We start from the raw sequence: 16,952 nt of genomic DNA, 5'->3' as shown, positions 1-16,952 counted from the left end.
TTATCCTTTTCTACACCCTTGTCGGAATCTATGCGTTGCCGGGTTTCCCGGGCGAATGCCAAAGAGAACCGTCGGATGAAGACGTACCAAGTACCTCGCGCCTTCGTGATATCGACTTTGCTGGAATTATCACGTTTTCAGTGACTATTCTCTTATTCTTAATCTTGCTTCGAGCGACAGGAATAAAGGCAGAAGACCAAGTTCTTCAAATATGGGCTCTATGTCTAGGTCTTCTTATTTCTCTTGTGGCCTTCATTATAACCGAACTCTTCTGGGCACGAAATCCTATAATCCCTGTACCATTGTTGCTTGAGGAGCTGGGACTGTACTGTCTCGTCCACGTTTTGTTACATTCTGGTCGAACAGCTGTATGTTCCTGTTGGCCTAGGGTTATTTGGGTACTGATTGACGTTTCAATTCGTGATCAATATCATTCCATATTCTATCCGTGTCGAGGGAGCTGGTAACTCTTTCTCTGTAATGTACATCCAGGTCGCTGCGGGTGTACTAGTGGGAGGCGTCATTGCTGGTGTTACCATTAAACGGTGCGTTTCCTCCGGGAATCTCTTTGTAGGCTATTGACTCATAGTCAACTGAACAGCATGGAACGATATAAGACGATGGCCGTCTTATCATTCATTGTTACTATTCTATCTTTCTTGCTCATCTTCATCACCTGGAGGGATGGTTATGGGTCCTGGAAATCCTCCATACTCTTCCTTGTAGGGCTCGCGCCGGGGATTCTGTTTTCCGCTCTGTTTATTGGAATGTCCCAAAGCTCCCCAGAGAACTGCATTTCCTCCTGCATCGGAACCTTCTATCTCAGCCAGCAGCTTGGGGTAATCAGTGGTTCGGCATGCGGCTCAGCTTTGATCCAAGGTTTATTTGGAAGAAACCTTTCATCTCAACTGGAGGATGCCCCGCATTGGAAGGTATGTTAAAGTGTACTTTCTCAAGAAGAAATCCCATGGGTTATGCTGACATTTTTTTTTGACCAAGGATATTCCGAATATTCTCGATGATGTCATGTTCTCGCGGACATTACCCCAAGCTGAACAAAACATTGTCAGGTCCAGTTATCTTGCCAGCTTTCAATATATACCTCGTAGGTTCAGATGGTTTGTTTTGATTTGGTCCATTTGTATCTCTAACGGTGTTTTGACCAGTGTTCGCAGCGATGACTACTTCAACAGCATTACCCATATTTTTATTTCTTAAGGAAGAGAAGATAGAATAACTAACACAAGTTTGGAGAACAATATATTCAGATGCCCCTATATTGTTCGGGGGAATGAATGGCAAATTTCTCACGTTAAAGACAGGATATCTAAAGATCTCTCGCCTGAACCACAGAATCTCGAACAGACTTTAGAAACTCCATTGCATTTGTACCTCCAGTACCAGTTGTGCCCGCTGCCGTTGCTTCGCCGCGTGTTGAATCAGGCTTAACCACCATCGGTGATTGTTGGTGCTTGGCCATGATAACGATGTATCTTGCTACCATCCGTATGTGTGCTCGCCGGAGCTCTAGGAGCGCAGAAAGACAATTCTTATATGTGGAATTCAGCCGAACGTCTCCCGGCTGTGACCGGACAAAATCCTTGATATGTGGCATCCGCTCCACCTCAGCCAAAAATTCGCGGTGTTTTCGGGGCATATATAATCGCATTTCCTGCTCAGTAACCTTTCGTTCAGCATAACTGTAGATATCGGCGGCACGGTTAGGTAACTACTACCTTCAGGTAAGCATACTTGGGTGACTGCTGACCGCTGTTCTCCTTCACAGAGCATTCCTGATCATGCTTCACGCCTAGTATAATATCGACCAAAGCAAAGAGCGAGCTCTGGGCATTGCTTGGTCCAAAATGCTTACGGTATTGCCCACCATTATGCTCTTCGAAAAACACCCCATTAGGGAGCCCTACTGAGGAAAGGCTGTTGGTCCCATCCAGGAATGGTCGGAGTTTGTGGTAAAAGAAACTCTGGCTACAATCGCGGTACATGCGTGGTAAAATGGAGGTCATATCGGTCAAGGTTATAGTCGCCTGTTGGAGGCAGGCAATAAGCTGTTCCGTATCATGATCACAAGTGGCCTCAATGGCCTCAAGCAATATCGAGATCAGTGGAACCCCACACTCCTCAATGGACAAAACAATCCCGAAAAAGCCTGCTTCCTCTGGGGAACCAGTGAAGGATACTAACGGTTGGGTATTTCTCTTTTGTAAAGGCATGTTGTCGTCCTCAATCCGACGATAATTCCATAAAACTTGTCCCGCGTATGTGGGAACCGGCGGCAAATCAAAATAAGTTGATAGTTCAATCATCGGCTGAGAAATACTCAATGGTAGCCGCTATTAGAATTGTTAGGTGTCAGTATATATCGTCTGATACCATGATCTCCAGCGGAAACCACCCCCGAGGCTGGGGATCAATAATACCTTCGGTGGAGGGGAACTTCCGAACAGAAAGCCATTGATAAAATACCCCATAATCGTATAGGCCCTGCGCCTTTCTTCTTCTGTGAGCAAAAGTTCAGTAGAGAGGATGGGCATCTGATGGACCCGCTGTCGTAAAGACCTGTCCGAAATGAACCTGGGCAAGTTGGTGACAGTTGTTTCCCAGGGTTCATAGTACGGATCTGGCAACCTCTCCAGTGGTGGCACGGATGGTAGAAAACCCGCCTCAGGAGATATATCGTAATGATCTAGAGAAGCGAGTAATTCAGCCATTGCAGATAATTTGATGTGTAAAATTCATATTAACATTTAAAAATTCGGTTAAGCTATCTACTCTGCCACGCCTACATCTGGTTATATATTTATATAAGGTCTGTTCGGCTGTTGATGGAGCTTTTCAATTGGTCGCGTCATTGACCCAATCTTTCCGATTCCGGAGTTGAATTCCGCCTACATTCCCTGAAATTTCTACAGTTGAGATGTAACCACGAAGCAGTATGTGGATCTTGCCGTAGGAGAATAAGCTTCTGCCAATACTACCCTTCTACTACCTTTATGTCGCGTTGGCCAGTAAGGGCGCATGCCTTGACTGGTACAGGGGAGAGCGGAGGGCTCTTGGGACAGCCCTCTATAATTTTGCGGGCTTTTTAAAACCAGATTGCAAGAACCCTCCCCAATCATAGGTTTGAGAAGATAAGAATCATCATTTAAAACGATCCCTCCTATTTACAAATATATTAGTCCCAACGTCCTCAAATCCTGGACTTTTGAAACTTGCTGGTGTACTATTCACTCTAGTTTGGTTTTAACAATCGCTCATCCCTGAGCACACATATTGGTTGCTTCTAGGTGTCTTGCCCGCGCAAAGCCATGGCAACCGGCCTGAAGCCTGGGATGCAAAGTGTAGTTGTAGTGGGCGCTGGGCCTGTAGGCTCTTTGGCGGCACTGTATGCAGCCTCGCACCATGACAACGTGGAAATTTACGACATTCGCCCTGGTAGGACATCGATAGGTAGTTACAATTCGAGATTACTCACTATTCTGTCTATAGATGACGTCCAGAACCCATCTTGTCATTCTCCAATGTTTCGAAAATCGATCAACTTCACTTTGTCAGAACGCGGTCTTAGAGCAATGCGACAGTCCAAGCACAAGGGTTTCGTCGATGCCGTCGCGCAAGCAGCTATCCCCATGAATGGTAGAATGATACATGGAAAAAGTGCCTCGGGAAGGCTCCAGGAGTCTTTCCACCCATACGATATCAATGGGAACACCGTGTATTCAGTGGAACGTATGGCACTAAATAAAGCTCTCCGTAAGGCACTCGAAGAGACCCCAAACATCAAGATCCACTTCAACCACAGATTTGTCAGAGCCAACTTCTGTGCTCGCAAAGCTTGGTTCAAACAACAAGAACCATCCTCACCAGAGGTAGAGGTCAACTTCGATTTCTTAATCGGTGCAGATGGAGTCCATTCCGCAGTTCGATATCATATGATGAAATACGCCTATACAGATTACGAACAAAAGTATGTTGACACTAGGTGGTGCGAGCTGCGAATACCACCGTCTGCAGATGGTCACTTTAGCTTGTCCCCCGGTCAGGTCCATATCTGGCCCAGTGGGGACTTCACGCTTGTCGGGTTTCCATGTCCGGACAAATCGTTCAACTGCACCTTGTTCGGCCCGTCTGCACGCCTAGATTTCATAAAAAGCTCACCACGCGCGAAGCTGTTCGATTTCTTCGACACCTACTTCCCCGGAATCTGTCCCCACAGAATCTCCAGGGAGTCTCTCAAGACCCAATTCCACGAGAATCCCCACCTGCCACTCGTCACGGTCAAATGCAATCCGCACCATTTCGGGTCCAGTGCCGTGATTATCGGCGATGCGGCACATGCCATCCTCCCATTCTACGGGCAGGGTCTGAATGCAGGCATGGAAGATGTCCGGGTCCTCTTCAATATGCTAGAAAAGAAAGGCGTGTATGCCGCATCAGACCCACAGGCTCGGAACGAGGCCCGATCACTGGCGTTCCAGGCATACACGGCAGAGCGCGTGCATGATGTGCATACAATCCATAATGTAGCGGAGCGCGCCTATTTTGAGATTAGGCAAGGGGTAAATACTCCGATTTACAGAACCAGAAAATATATCGAAGACAGCCTGCAACGACATGTGCCGCAGCTAGGGTGGCAGACCATGCATTCACGGATCAGCTTTACCGAGCAGCGATATTCGGAGATAGTTCGCGCCGACCAACGCCAGGGCAAGATACTTGCTGCCGGTGTGGCGTTGGCTTTCTTTCTGATTGTCTCCATCGGTATGATTATTATCGGCTTTCTTATCGATAGTATGGTGTACTATGAGTAAATCGTTTAGGGCCGATTCTTTCTTAGGGGTTAAGCACGGCTTCAAAGGTGGTTAATCTTGCAAACCTTTATTGACGAGTTGAATACTTAAGCCATAAAGATAAGTATCTAAAGGAAAATTTTGGATATTGTGGGAATGCTTTATAAACTTGTTAAGTTAGTTTAAACTGGTGGTCAATATATAAATACTCTATCGTTGATTGATTGATTGGTTTATCTGTATCAGTTTTAGTGCTGGCCCTATGTATAAGAATAAGAATAATAGTATTTCGAGTTGATCAGGAAGCCTGGAAACACGCCAAACACAGCGCTAGGCCTTGTACCTCTAAATATAATCTGATTTCCAAATCTAGTAATCTCCCGATATAGGTCCTTAATAGTTAGAGACTTGCTCCCAAGGGCGCCTAATGGCCGTGGCTTCAATATTGTACTCAATAGTTTAGATATTGCAATCAATGGCTCTGTACGTACTTAGTGGCTCTATTTATATTAAATAGATCTGTTCCTACTAAATAGCTTTGTATTAGTTTATTCAGTTATTCAAGCTGGAAACACTAAATGGCTCTGTATTGATATATCCGAAGACCGTTAACTTGGGGGGTCTAATTCTCTGGACAGAGTTCTGATAAAAACAGCGTGAAGTTCTAACGACGTCTCATTCTAATACACACTGCTATGTATGATTGTTATAAGTAGAGAAGGTTCCTATTCTTCCGCTTCAATAATTTTGACGTCGGAAAGATGTACAGAACCTATAAAATGACTTCCAAAGTGGATAGCGCAAACACTAAGACAGTAGTTACAAATATTTGTGCTAGGTGCAGGTCTCAGATTGAATTCTGACGGACGGTCATTCTTAGAGAGCCATTGATACGGCCGTGCTACTCCTGTTTCATTCAGGTTTACTTCATCAGAATTGTATTGAACCCACGAGGGGATCCAACCGATGACTCCATAGCGAAGAGAGATTGAATGGACAGCGCTAGCCATGGTTCTGTTTGCAATGGCGTCTTTCATTAACGACGGCCAAGCACGCGAGCCTACAAAGCAAACCCGAAGGAAAAAGGAATTGTTGAGGTCAAGCAGCGGAAGCTATGTAGACCCGGAGAGTTGTGGGAGTCGATGTTAGATTAAGAAACCGGTTCCGCGTGCTCCTGTCACTCCCTGGATGATCAATAGCTCTTGGGATGGATTGTCGAGGATTGACCAAATCTTCACAGTGATATGGATATATCCGGCATTTCCCCTTCCAGACGCATGTATCAATTGTTCTTACATTGTTAGATACAGGTAAGGAGATAAGGGAACTCGTATGTTGATCAGCTCCGCATTGAGCTTCCTAACTTCTACCTAGCGAGTTCAGCCTTGCATCTACGATCATCCGCTTATATTCTCTCCATTATGATTTCGTATCCGATTCTAGCAGTTCAGGAACACAGCTACCAGAGTCAGATCCCATCACATATGAAAGAAGCAAGACAACTTACCATTGGCAAACAGCGAATAAGTATCTGCGTTGAGCAAGGCTTGCCTGGCACTCAGAGCCATGATGGCCTCGTATCCATAGGCGTAGTCATCGGTGCCGGGGCTGTAGACACCCGGAGCGTGGGTAAACTCGTGCAGCGTAGTAGTAGCCTGGTCCTGAGCATGGCAAGTGCCTGTCAACGCCGGAAGGTTGGTGTAGTAGATGTCGCAGTTGGCGATAGTATTGGAAGAGGGCACAGTGTATGCCAGCACATTCGAGCCACAGTACCCGTACGGATCGGTGCAATAGTACGTGGTGCGACCGGATGAAGTCGAGCTTGCCTCGTTGGCGACAGCTCTTAACCGTGCCGCCACAATACTGCGCGTCCGGCTGGAGGTTGTCTTAAAATATTCCTGGAAGCGCGACGCAGAACCCGAGGTGGCAGCCTCGGCGGAGGCATCAGCCAGCAAGACAGTATTTCTCAGTGCTGTCTCCAGCGTCGACAGACGATATCCAGAGCAGCCCGTTAGCACGGTGCGACGGTTCAGAGGCTTGACAGCCTTGGGTACCAAAGCAGCCTTGGCACCGTCGACATTAATAGTAAGCTTGTTGGAGGTGTAGGGGAGATATCCGTTAACGTTGCGGTCCTTGGTGGTGGGCACGAAGCCGGAAGAGCTTATGGTAATGTTGCCTCCATCGGCCAGGTTGCAGGTGGAAGCGATGTCGAATTCATCCTCGAAGGTGGCACCGGGGGCCAGGGTAGTCAACGCGTCCTCGGACAGGTCGTGGGTCTTGACGCGCTGTCGGATGCCCTGGAATTCAACCTCGGTGTCTGTAGAGGTTAGTGGATGCAAGGGAGCGTGGGGATGGAATGTGTGAGGCGTACTGTTGCGGAACACAGCCACCTTCTGGACGGGAGCAGCATCACTAAAGAAGTTAAGATGTACAAAGGTAGCCTCCTCCTTGCCGACGTTCTTGACCACGGCCTTGATGCGCGTGTTGGCCACCTGGCTAAGAGCCACGTCCAGACCGGAATCGCTGCGTACATCGATGGGGGTAGCCATGAGGCCGGGCACCAGGGCCAGCAGAGCAGAGGTGAAACGCATGATGGAGATGGATTGAGAGGAGCTGTTGAGGATGAGGATGGTAAAAAGAGGATTAAGACGAGCGACTTGGGAAGGGATTAAAGCAGCTTATATAGCCAGGACTGCTAGTAGTTATCCCATATTAATAAAATCGAAAGCGAGCACTATTCAGTGATGGAGACTCCCATGCGACTCGGCCCTTAACACTGCTGGTAGCACCAGAACATAAAGTAGCATGTGGTTGTTCAGAAATGCTTCGGCATAGTGACCAATGCTGCATGCTTGGTCCAGAGGAATTCCGCTGCAGTTGGTGATGGGTAAGTACATCTCGTGGCATTGATTAGTACTGTTAAGACTCTCAAGACCAATAAGTCGGCACCATGAAGTCACATCTAAGAAGTGGTGATAAAAGCACCACCAGGGCTTTAACCGGCGGTGTTTGCTGCTGGTAAGAGCTATGACTTAGATATGTGAACGGTAAATTCACTGCCACGATCTCCACGGACTTTGAATAGGAGAAGGTGAGGCATTGTGGATTGTGAAATTATTACTTACCTATCAATTATCAATCCATTGTGGACAAGCGAAGCAAGTTCCAAGGCAATTAATAGAATTTAATCTGCCGACGTTGATACGCCTGCGGAATGCAACCTCAGTGCGCCACACAGGGCTGTCCACTGAACGGGCACCTTGAAATCCGCCGTTGCGATGCCTGGGTGCTCGACTTCATGGTAACAGCCTCTGGCTCTCTCCCTTATCATAGAAACAATTCATTTCCTCTCTGCATGGATTCCTCCTCACTGGTCTGAGCAGACTAGTTATATTGTTTATATTGTTCTCCGGCGACTTCCGCATCCCTAACGACCCCTCTGGCGGTGGCGCTGTTCCCGCCCGCGCTAGGCTTTCGCACCCCGCTATTGCCATCACCGTCTCCATCTACAACGTGGCTGTGACCCCCGTCGCCGTCGTCAACTGGAGAACACTCCCTTGGACTCCGGCATGACCGTCCTTGTGGTCTCCGAAGTGCGCGATATGACCACCAACGACCCATCCCTCCAGACATTATCAAAATATCCCGTTGATTGCCTCCATCGCTGGACCATCCTGGAGATCCCGCCGGAAAGTCCATCGAGACTGTGGTAATTCTACCCAGTGGAGGACTGGTCGGTCGAAAGGAATACACGTGCAGGCGAAGGGGATCTGGCGTGCCGTGAGGTAAATGTCTCGCAACGAGGTGTCAGAGGTGAAGTTGGAACATTTCGAGGATGCGATTTGGAATTCGTGTCCAACCAGATTCGAGTTACTATATTGAATATTTTGACTCCCAGCCGAATCTGACCCACTCGTCATATTGGTCACACCAAGAATTAATCGACCCCTGTATTTGAGCCGTCTCCATCGGACGGATACGAGGGATACAAATAGTCATGATAGTCACACAAGGGGCCAAAAGCACCGTCCCTCGTTTCAAAACTAGGTAGAGAAAGGTAGACAAATAAACCCTAAATCAAAAGGTATATTTAGATAGACCTCCAGACAAACCGAGAAAGTATGAAACCTGAGCGGAAACAGAGAAAGAAGGCAGAACTAAAAAGATTTTAGATTGTAAGCCTACGGTGGGAATCGAGACTAATAATGTCGAGCAGAGGCCAAATGGAATTATGCTTTCCGCCCCTCTTTATCTGGGCCAGCTTCTCCCGATCGCGTGCTGGGGGACGTCGTTAATATGTCGGTAGCATTCGCTAATAAGGTCCCTTCCGCTCAATTTACCGCTGCTGAATTTCAAAATTATCGTTTGAAGCACAGGGATAATCCTGAGTCGACAGTGCTCAACGTAACTGAATAGGTAGATCATCAGGATGAGCGCTTTGACCTCGATTGTAAGACAGAACTATACGAGTTCAGCCTCGCTGATTCATATCATCGATTCAACTTCCATGGCACTGTCTATTCCGTCAGGGTAGATGCTGTTATATTCATGAAGTCAGTTCACGGCTTTCAGCCAGAGAAACACGCCGATTCGTGTACGAAACAGACCCCCATCGGCTTGTGTCCTTAAGCGTGCACCTGGTGATAGTAAGGCCGGCTACTGGGAGGCGGCCGGCGGATGTGTTGATGAGACAACACATTACTTAGTGCTCTTGAGCGTGAGGTTCGAAAGAGACTGGGCTGCAAATATCTATAACCCTCGACACACTTCCAGTCAAGAGGTGGAAAATATTTAAGGGAGGCAACTTACAGGAATGGATTAATTTTGCCTAAGTTGTAGACCTCTCAAGGGCAGGAGTTCTAGAGCTTTCTGCGAACGGCTACTAAGTGTCTCATTGATGCTATCTTGAGGCATTTGCAATTGCGAGACAGGGAGTTTAATCCAATTAAATGGAAAATGTAAGAAATACGTGGGATTATGACAGGCTTTATGTATCGCTCCTTTTTTTTCTTCTCCCTTCTTACTAGGAATCACTAAGAGGAGGCCTGAAGTTCGAACTTCATTCATGGCTTCTTTGAAGGCCGGTTCTTGTCTTTGTTAGTAACAAATCATTTGCTAGTTTTTGTCCTTCAGTCCATATTTTCGAGGCTCAGCTAGTCGCAGTGTGTCCCTAGGGGACTCAGCGTGCTCAGTGATATCGTCCATTGGAACTTTGTGTTGAGCATTCCCAATATTTTACTACTGAGAATTTAACAGGCTCTTTCTACCGGAGTGCCTAAACGTGGATATACGGCGATACCAATATCATTGATCTTATTCTTATCCTATTCTTATCCTATCAACTACACTCAACAACCACAAAGGCAAACAGAAAAAGGCAAACAAGCGGTGATCGTCCGCAGCTGTGGAGATTTCCCAATCTAACAGCCCGACAGCTTGTCGGTCGGCTTGCTGCAAAACGCACCCTCCTTCTTCCGACGGTTGGTCAACAATCCATTCAGGGTGTTGGTCGTGGGCAAGGCCTCGCAGATTCCCTTGAAATTCTTCTTCGCCATCGCCCCATGCCACCAGGACTGCACGCCGCCGCAGCCCGAGTTGTACGCGAAGCTGACCAGCGCGCCATACTGGTTGGCATTCAGCTCCTTGGCATTCTGCATTTTGCAGACGCACTTCTCGTATCCGGCAAGGTCCTTCTTCAGCAGTGCGGCCCCTTCGGCCTTGCTGATCGGTGTCTTGATGCTACCGCAGTCCTGCTTGGCGACGCAGTCATGGCCATACCCTGATTTTGTTAGTCCGATGCGATTGCGGTTCTTGAGGGAGGCTCGAGATGATGCTCACCGACGGTCTTGTGGCCGTTAATGTAGTAGAAGTCGGGGCGGAAACCCTCCAGTTCGCCGATGAGTTCAACAGCAGCGTCGTTGATGCCACGACGTTCAAGGGAGGGGAGGGCCGAAGCCAGAGCGAAAAGAGAGACAAGAGCAGCGACCTTCATTATGAGGGTTTGAGAGTGGGATTGTTATCGTATCTGGTGGACTTGGTTGATCGAGTGGTGTGTTGTTGATCGGTCTGAGGCAGCAACGACCTCGTTCTTATACTTCTGCCATGAACAGCCCCCATGTTGAACTCGAGATGAACTCGGGTATAATACGAGTCGAGCTGAGGATGGTGAGGAGAGAAAAATTCCGGCAGGGAAAAGGGCCCTGGTGATCGATCCTGTGCAGTGATGATCGGACGATTTCATCAGTCGCGGACCTGCCTTGTAGATTATGATCTGCATTGGCATCCACGGAATATAACTTGCATATATAGCCTTGAAACGAGGACGATGCATATGGCCCCGCCGTGCGGCCATCGGATTATTTTTATCGCTCGTATCCATCAGGTGGAGACGGGTGATCAAATCTTACTCTGACCTGAAGGAGATCAGTGGGTCAGATTCCGCTAGGATGAGATCGTCAATGAAATATTCATTTGCTATTCGTTACTACCTCGAGTCCTCTGTAGACAGTGAGATGATGAAACGCTTCAAGTCAGGCGAATCGCGTCGGACACGAATTCCCCTCTCGTACATCCCCGAAATGCCCCAACTTAGCCCCGATACCTCGGTGCAAGACATTTACCACACGGCATGCCATATCCCCTTTACCTTCACTGTGCTTTCCTTCCCTCCGACCAGTTCTCCACTGGGTACATTTACCATGGTCTCGATGGACTTTCCCGCCGCGATCTCCACGATGTCGTCCATCGATGGAGGGAATCGACGGGATATTTTGATGATGTCTGGAGGGATGGATCGTTGGTGGTCATATCGCGCACTTCGGAGACCCCAAGGACGGCCGTGCCGGGGTTCTTCCGGGGTCGAAGGGAGTGCTCCAGTTGACGATGGTGACGGGGGTGGCAGCCGCGCTGTGGATGGAGACGGTGGTGGGAACGGCGGGCTGCGACACGGGCACAACGGGCGGGAACAAAGGGATAGCGAGAGAAGGGGGTGATCAGGGATGCTGAAGTCGCCAAGGAGAACGAGATCGGACACTAGTCTGCCAGTGCAAAGAAATCAAGGCAGAAGGAGAGGCCTATGGACGTGAGCGTTAAAGGGAGGTGTGGTAGAGGATAAATCTAGTCCGGTTAAGGCTCCCCAAAGGATATGGATTGAATATGTAAACAAATATCTAATTTACCAGATCCACATCCATGTATGGATTTGGGGATTTGTCTTCTGGATATGGATCTATTTATGGATCCACGTACCAGACCAAAGTAAAGTGATTGCTTCTATAACTAGTAATCTTTGGGATAATGTAAAGGGTTGGAGCACGTGTGACCTCCCTATTGTCCTTATTGTCCCTATTGTCCCTTTTCTCCCCATTGTCCCTATTGTCCCTATTGTCCCTATTGTCCCTATTGTCCCTATTGTCCCTATTGTCCCTATTGTCCCTATTGTCCCTATTGCCCCGATTCGCCATCGATGATGTTGGAAGCGATTGCTTGTCTTATTCAAAGGGTGGCCGGAGACCGCTAACGTATTCAACCACCGAGCCGCCACTTTTTCATATAATTTTCCTGATTTCTTGAACAAACAGAATAAACTCAACTATCTATAAGTAGAAATATATAGATACTTATTTATATTACTCCTTATAGTATATATAATAGCACCCTAATTTCGTAACTGGGTGGAGTATACTAAATAAGACTGTCCTGCTCGGGGTTTTCACTATCCTTCCTACCTGCTTCTGTTACTTCAGATGTTCAAAGTTTCTCTAAATAATTATAAGACAAAGCATTGCTTTCTAGCATATTATAATTCCTTTTAATCAGCTGCCACTTTTTATATAGTTAAATTTGCTTAATTTCCAATGTATCAGTTGCGGGTTGATGCGCTGCCTTTCTGCGTAGAAATTCAAACACGACTCCACAAATCTGATGTCTACGACCCAGGATTATGGATATAATATCAGGTAAATAACGGAGCTCCTGAAAGAAATTCCAACCTTCCTTCTTGACCTTCAGTAGTATTGGGGTCTTGGTAATAGAATCTACTCGGGAGCTCTGAGCATTATTGCTATTACTGCCAGCAAAAGGTTATGGGGGCCCGTCATTCTCTGTCTGCCGGAAAGCTTGTGGAATTGGTTGCTACAAGAGAATCCACGATATGGGACTGAGCTGTAAATTTAGAGGCATGATATATGCGGGAATAATGCTGGGGATGAGTTAGCTCGTGAGTTCGAGCCTGCGATATAGTTAGGCAGGTTAGGCCTAGGGAGGCTAAATGATGTTGGATTATTGACAGCGGCACAAGTATTCATTGCACGGGCGATATTAGACAATTCGAAAGACTGGATTGGATTATAAAGGAAAGCTCGGAACTGCCGGAAATAGTTAAATAATCACTGGTAAATCAATCGTACAGATAGCCCTAGGTGACTCATGTGCGCGGATTAGAGACGTCTTGTACGTACCTGGATTAAGAGGGAACATTTTATCTACATAGATGCTGTATAAAGATGGGATTTTCAATGAGCATACTGTGAAGGGATATCGATTTTTCGAAAGGATCGAAAGATATTGGCGACTGGTTTTAATAAAGTCGCATGGGCTATTTAAAATGGGTTAAATCGGCAGATACTCTTCTAACTAACAATGTTAGAAGTAATCGCATGTCTGTATTTTTGGCGCAAGAAAACGGACCAGATTGGGATTTAATGCACTAACGATTTGAACACCCTGGCGAGCGCAGGGTGCGCAGGATCGCGAAACGATTAGGAATATTGCATAAAATTGAAAATAGAATAACTAAATATTGCGAGATTTGCGCCCAGGAGAAGAGTGTGAAACGCAGAATCGAGGTGGTGTTTTGATACCGATTCTGCTGCCTGTGAAATCCAAGTTGAGGTTCCCTTTTTAAGTATGGTCTCAACCAACGTCTACTGCGTGAATATATGGAGCATGTATGTTAACTGTTCTAGGATTGCTGTTTAATGTTCTGCTTAAGGCTGTATCGGCGAATTTCGGCTGACTAGCTGAAGGAAATGTGGATGAAAAATAGTCGAAACAGACGTCAGATGTTTGACAGAATCCGAGCTTTCAAAATACGGTGGCAGCTATTTTAAATGTAGTTACTTCTTGGTTGGCACCAATTGTATCCAAAGAAACAAATAAAAGTAAAATAAAAGTATACTTCCCGAAGTATTTTTCTAATAAATTATAAAAATTTCCAGGCAAAACACCTGCCCGAGTCGACCATGTTGGAAATCCTTTTTGCTCAATAGCCTTAAATTGGGTTGCTGGGAATGGATATGGGGTTTCCGGACACTGGTGTCCAGGGCTGGATTGAATTGAAGCACGAGTAGTAATAGTATCCAGTTAGAGATGAGGCTCGATAGTAGTGCCAATGGCGCAATTTCAACTTAGCCTGCAAGGGGACTCTCGGTTGGCCTGACGATAATTAATGTCTAGCATCTGGATGAGAAAAAAAAGGCGGAGTATATTCGGTATCCGGAATGTCGGATGTCCCACTACGACCCATAATCGCCAAGTCAGACAAATTCATCGACTGCGGATAGATTCTGTCATTTATTTGTTGACGAGCAGGTGAGGAAGAGGAATTCGGAGGAGAGCCTTTCCCCGGAAGTCTCTTCTCTACAATAATAGTATCAGACTGGGTTGTTGGAAATGCACTGCGCTTAATCCGAACAACAGATTGGTACAATGCTGGCGCAGCGGCGCAGATATGACCCACCCCTGTTTCCGCGCAGCTGAGGACGTAAACAGGGATTTGAGTGTAAGTGGGATCGTTGTACGTTCCCACTTTGGACAGTGTGCCCAGACGTGCCGCAGCGATTCCAATAACACTATTTCCTGTTTAGTAAATAACTTTATCCCTGTATTAGGAACGGACGGTCTTACATTGCACCGAGGCCAAATATACTGAAGAGTGCTATCTTCTTTTGTCTGGAGATTTGCAATGTCCTAAGCACGGGCAGGGGGAGAATAAATATCATAATTTCTGTTGCTATATTAACAGCAGCATTGGCGTACGCGATGTTCGATATGCTTAAACAATGCGCATCTTTGATATTATAGTCCCAGGTGGCTTGGACCGGATTGCATTGGAAGATGGCCATTAGTTCAACGACTAGAAAAGAGGCAGTTAAGAGGCCCATGGAGATATAAACGATCACCCTGAAAGTGCGAATTGGAAAGACACGGAGATAAAGAAAGAGAATAGACATCTTAATAAAGAAGATTGTACAAGGCCAGAATACTATGCAGAGATACCCTAAACAATACCTAGTTAGCTTTATAAAGAAGTTTTCGCATAAGACTGTTGAGAACTTACACCAGAAAAGCAGGCGCGATACTTCGGAAATTGATCTGAAGTTAATATCATAGACATGGTATCCAAAGCCATGATTTGAGCCTTTAAGTTAGGAAGTTAGACAATGCCATTGTCAGTCGATTACAGGAAGCACTAACAAAGGTTCGCAAAAACTGTTAAAGGTATTGCAAATCCCTTTAATAGCAAGCTCCATGGTCAGTCTAAAAGTTCTGGCCAAAGAATAGGAGAAATATTTATCAGTGCAACGGATTGAGCTTACCCCTGCAATAATATGCATGCAGTCATCCCACCATAGTCTGTGGACTATCCATAACCTGGATATAACACGCAGGAATATCATCATAAACGTTACAACCGGTGTCGCAATTGCAAATCCTACAACCAGACTATGGTGGTTATTCAGAGGCCGATTACATTGTACGGCATCGACTTTAACCAGCGCTAGAGGAAAACGGTTAGTGGCGTTAAAAGGTCTCGAAGAATATGGATTTTACCTACTAAGTGACTCTTCCATAGTACAGTTCGCAATCATGCAGTTTGATAGAAGGTTAACAAGTTTGCCACTCGCGCATTGACAAGGAATATCAGTAAGGTTACAAGACACTTCTGGGACAGTCTCCTGCAAACATTGTAACTATAATACTGGGTTAATTATTGACAAGGTCTATAGTCACTGAGATTATATCCTTACTGCACATGGTGACAGTTCTCCAAGTAGATTACCGTCCACAGCTGTTTGCGCGCTAGCCACTTTAAAAAGGGCGGCTAGTTGCCACAGGCTAATAAGCAAAAAAGCACCTCGTCTCATGTTACCGCTGCTGTACGTGATTTAGAGTATTATCACTCAGTGATTAGTGAACAAAAGAAGGTATAATATAGTAGAATATCATGTTTTATATTAAATTAATTATAGTGGGGAAACATTTCCTCGGGAGAGTTTAGAATTGCTCATGACAAAAAGTTTCTGGTGATTGAACAATAAATGGAGCCATGGGCCTTGGGCTCCACTTATAGATATCCCAACAAGTCATAGGGCCTACAAGAATAGATAAACTTGTCGCGGAGTTCTAGAACACATCCATACCAAGGGAAATATGCTTCCAATACCCGGATGGTGGTGGGTCGCTTGGGCCGAGTAGAGGATCTTCATGGCGGGGTTTACGGGGTAGAAGCTTAACCTGGAAACCCCAAAATAAGCCTCCCATCTACAAGTTCTGCTCGCTGGCAAGCACCATGAGTCTTCAATCATTCTTCGAAAGGTGTTGTTGGGTGATCGGGAGCAGTATGGATCTGCTTTATCCCTTGCACTTCATTATTTTAAATCAGCCATTAGTCTATGCAAAGTTAACTTATAAAGTTAACCTATAAAGGCCTAAGAATATACTTTTCTTCTATTCTACCTTAGAAATCTTCTTGTGACTAAATTCAATAATTCTACATTTAAACGCCTCTAGTTGGCCAACCCAGCCTAATCCAATAGTCTTTAATCGTATGTCCCTGCAGCACGAAAGATTGGGAGAAGCCACAATGGACAAAAAATTACAAGTAGGAGCTTGTGTGATTGATTAAAGCCTTTAGATTTAAGGCTATAAGTCTTAAATTTTTCTTAAAAAAAAAAAATAAAATAAAATAACCAATGCGGATTATTCGTACATTATAAGGCATGCTCAAATCCCCCCCGATTTAACGTGGGGCGAGAATAAAGCTAGTCTATATTGGGACATCATGTGCAATAGTCATGACGTAGTTGATCCTGAAGAAGCGGGTTTGTAAAGGATGTTGTTGGCGGATAACTATATGTTAAT

The 16,952-nt window shown here is 46.0% G+C and overlaps 5 protein-coding genes across 5 annotated transcripts; 2 read left to right on the top strand and 3 right to left on the bottom strand.

Moving 5' to 3' along the window:
• Window positions 1-1,327: 1,327 nt before the first annotated feature.
• ATNIH1004_001768 (uncharacterized protein) lies at window positions 1,328-2,552 on the bottom strand (the record flags this gene model as incomplete). Its single annotated transcript, XM_033566463.1, has 3 exons — window positions 1,328-1,700; window positions 1,753-2,351; window positions 2,439-2,552. The coding sequence occupies 3 exons, from the start codon at window positions 2,550-2,552 to the stop codon at window positions 1,328-1,330; spliced, it is 1,086 nt and encodes a 361-aa protein (XP_033432220.1).
• Window positions 2,553-3,326: 774 nt separating this feature from the next.
• On the top strand, window positions 3,327-4,829 carry BNA4_1 (FAD-dependent oxidoreductase; the record flags this gene model as incomplete). Its single annotated transcript, XM_033566462.1, has 2 exons — window positions 3,327-3,453; window positions 3,508-4,829. 2 exons carry the CDS (start codon window positions 3,327-3,329, stop codon window positions 4,827-4,829), a joined length of 1,449 nt encoding a protein of 482 aa, XP_033432219.1.
• A 1,418-nt stretch (window positions 4,830-6,247) lies between these two features.
• Window positions 6,248-7,399, bottom strand: ATNIH1004_001766 (uncharacterized protein; the record flags this gene model as incomplete). The annotated part of the gene is made up of 3 exons (XM_033566461.1): window positions 6,248-6,267; window positions 6,316-7,125; window positions 7,180-7,399. The coding sequence occupies 3 exons, from the start codon at window positions 7,397-7,399 to the stop codon at window positions 6,248-6,250; spliced, it is 1,050 nt and encodes a 349-aa protein (XP_033432218.1).
• Window positions 7,400-10,228: 2,829 nt separating this feature from the next.
• ATNIH1004_001765 (lysozyme) lies at window positions 10,229-10,800 on the bottom strand (the record flags this gene model as incomplete). Its single annotated transcript, XM_033566460.1, has 2 exons — window positions 10,229-10,587; window positions 10,647-10,800. The coding sequence occupies 2 exons, from the start codon at window positions 10,798-10,800 to the stop codon at window positions 10,229-10,231; spliced, it is 513 nt and encodes a 170-aa protein (XP_033432217.1).
• Window positions 10,801-11,266: 466 nt separating this feature from the next.
• On the top strand, window positions 11,267-11,800 carry ATNIH1004_001764 (uncharacterized protein; the record flags this gene model as incomplete). The annotated part of the gene is made up of 1 exon (XM_033566459.1): window positions 11,267-11,800. The coding sequence occupies one exon, from the start codon at window positions 11,267-11,269 to the stop codon at window positions 11,798-11,800; it is 534 nt and encodes a 177-aa protein (XP_033432216.1).
• Between the last annotated feature and the right edge of the window lie 5,152 nt (window positions 11,801-16,952).

The sequence above is a fragment of the Aspergillus tanneri genome, assembly GCF_003426965.1.
Source record: "Aspergillus tanneri strain NIH1004 chromosome Unknown AapTan_2_pilon_pilon_pilon, whole genome shotgun sequence".
Classification (NCBI taxonomy): Eukaryota; Fungi; Ascomycota; class Eurotiomycetes; order Eurotiales; family Aspergillaceae; genus Aspergillus; species Aspergillus tanneri.
This window is presented reverse-complemented; position numbering and strand designations above follow the sequence as displayed.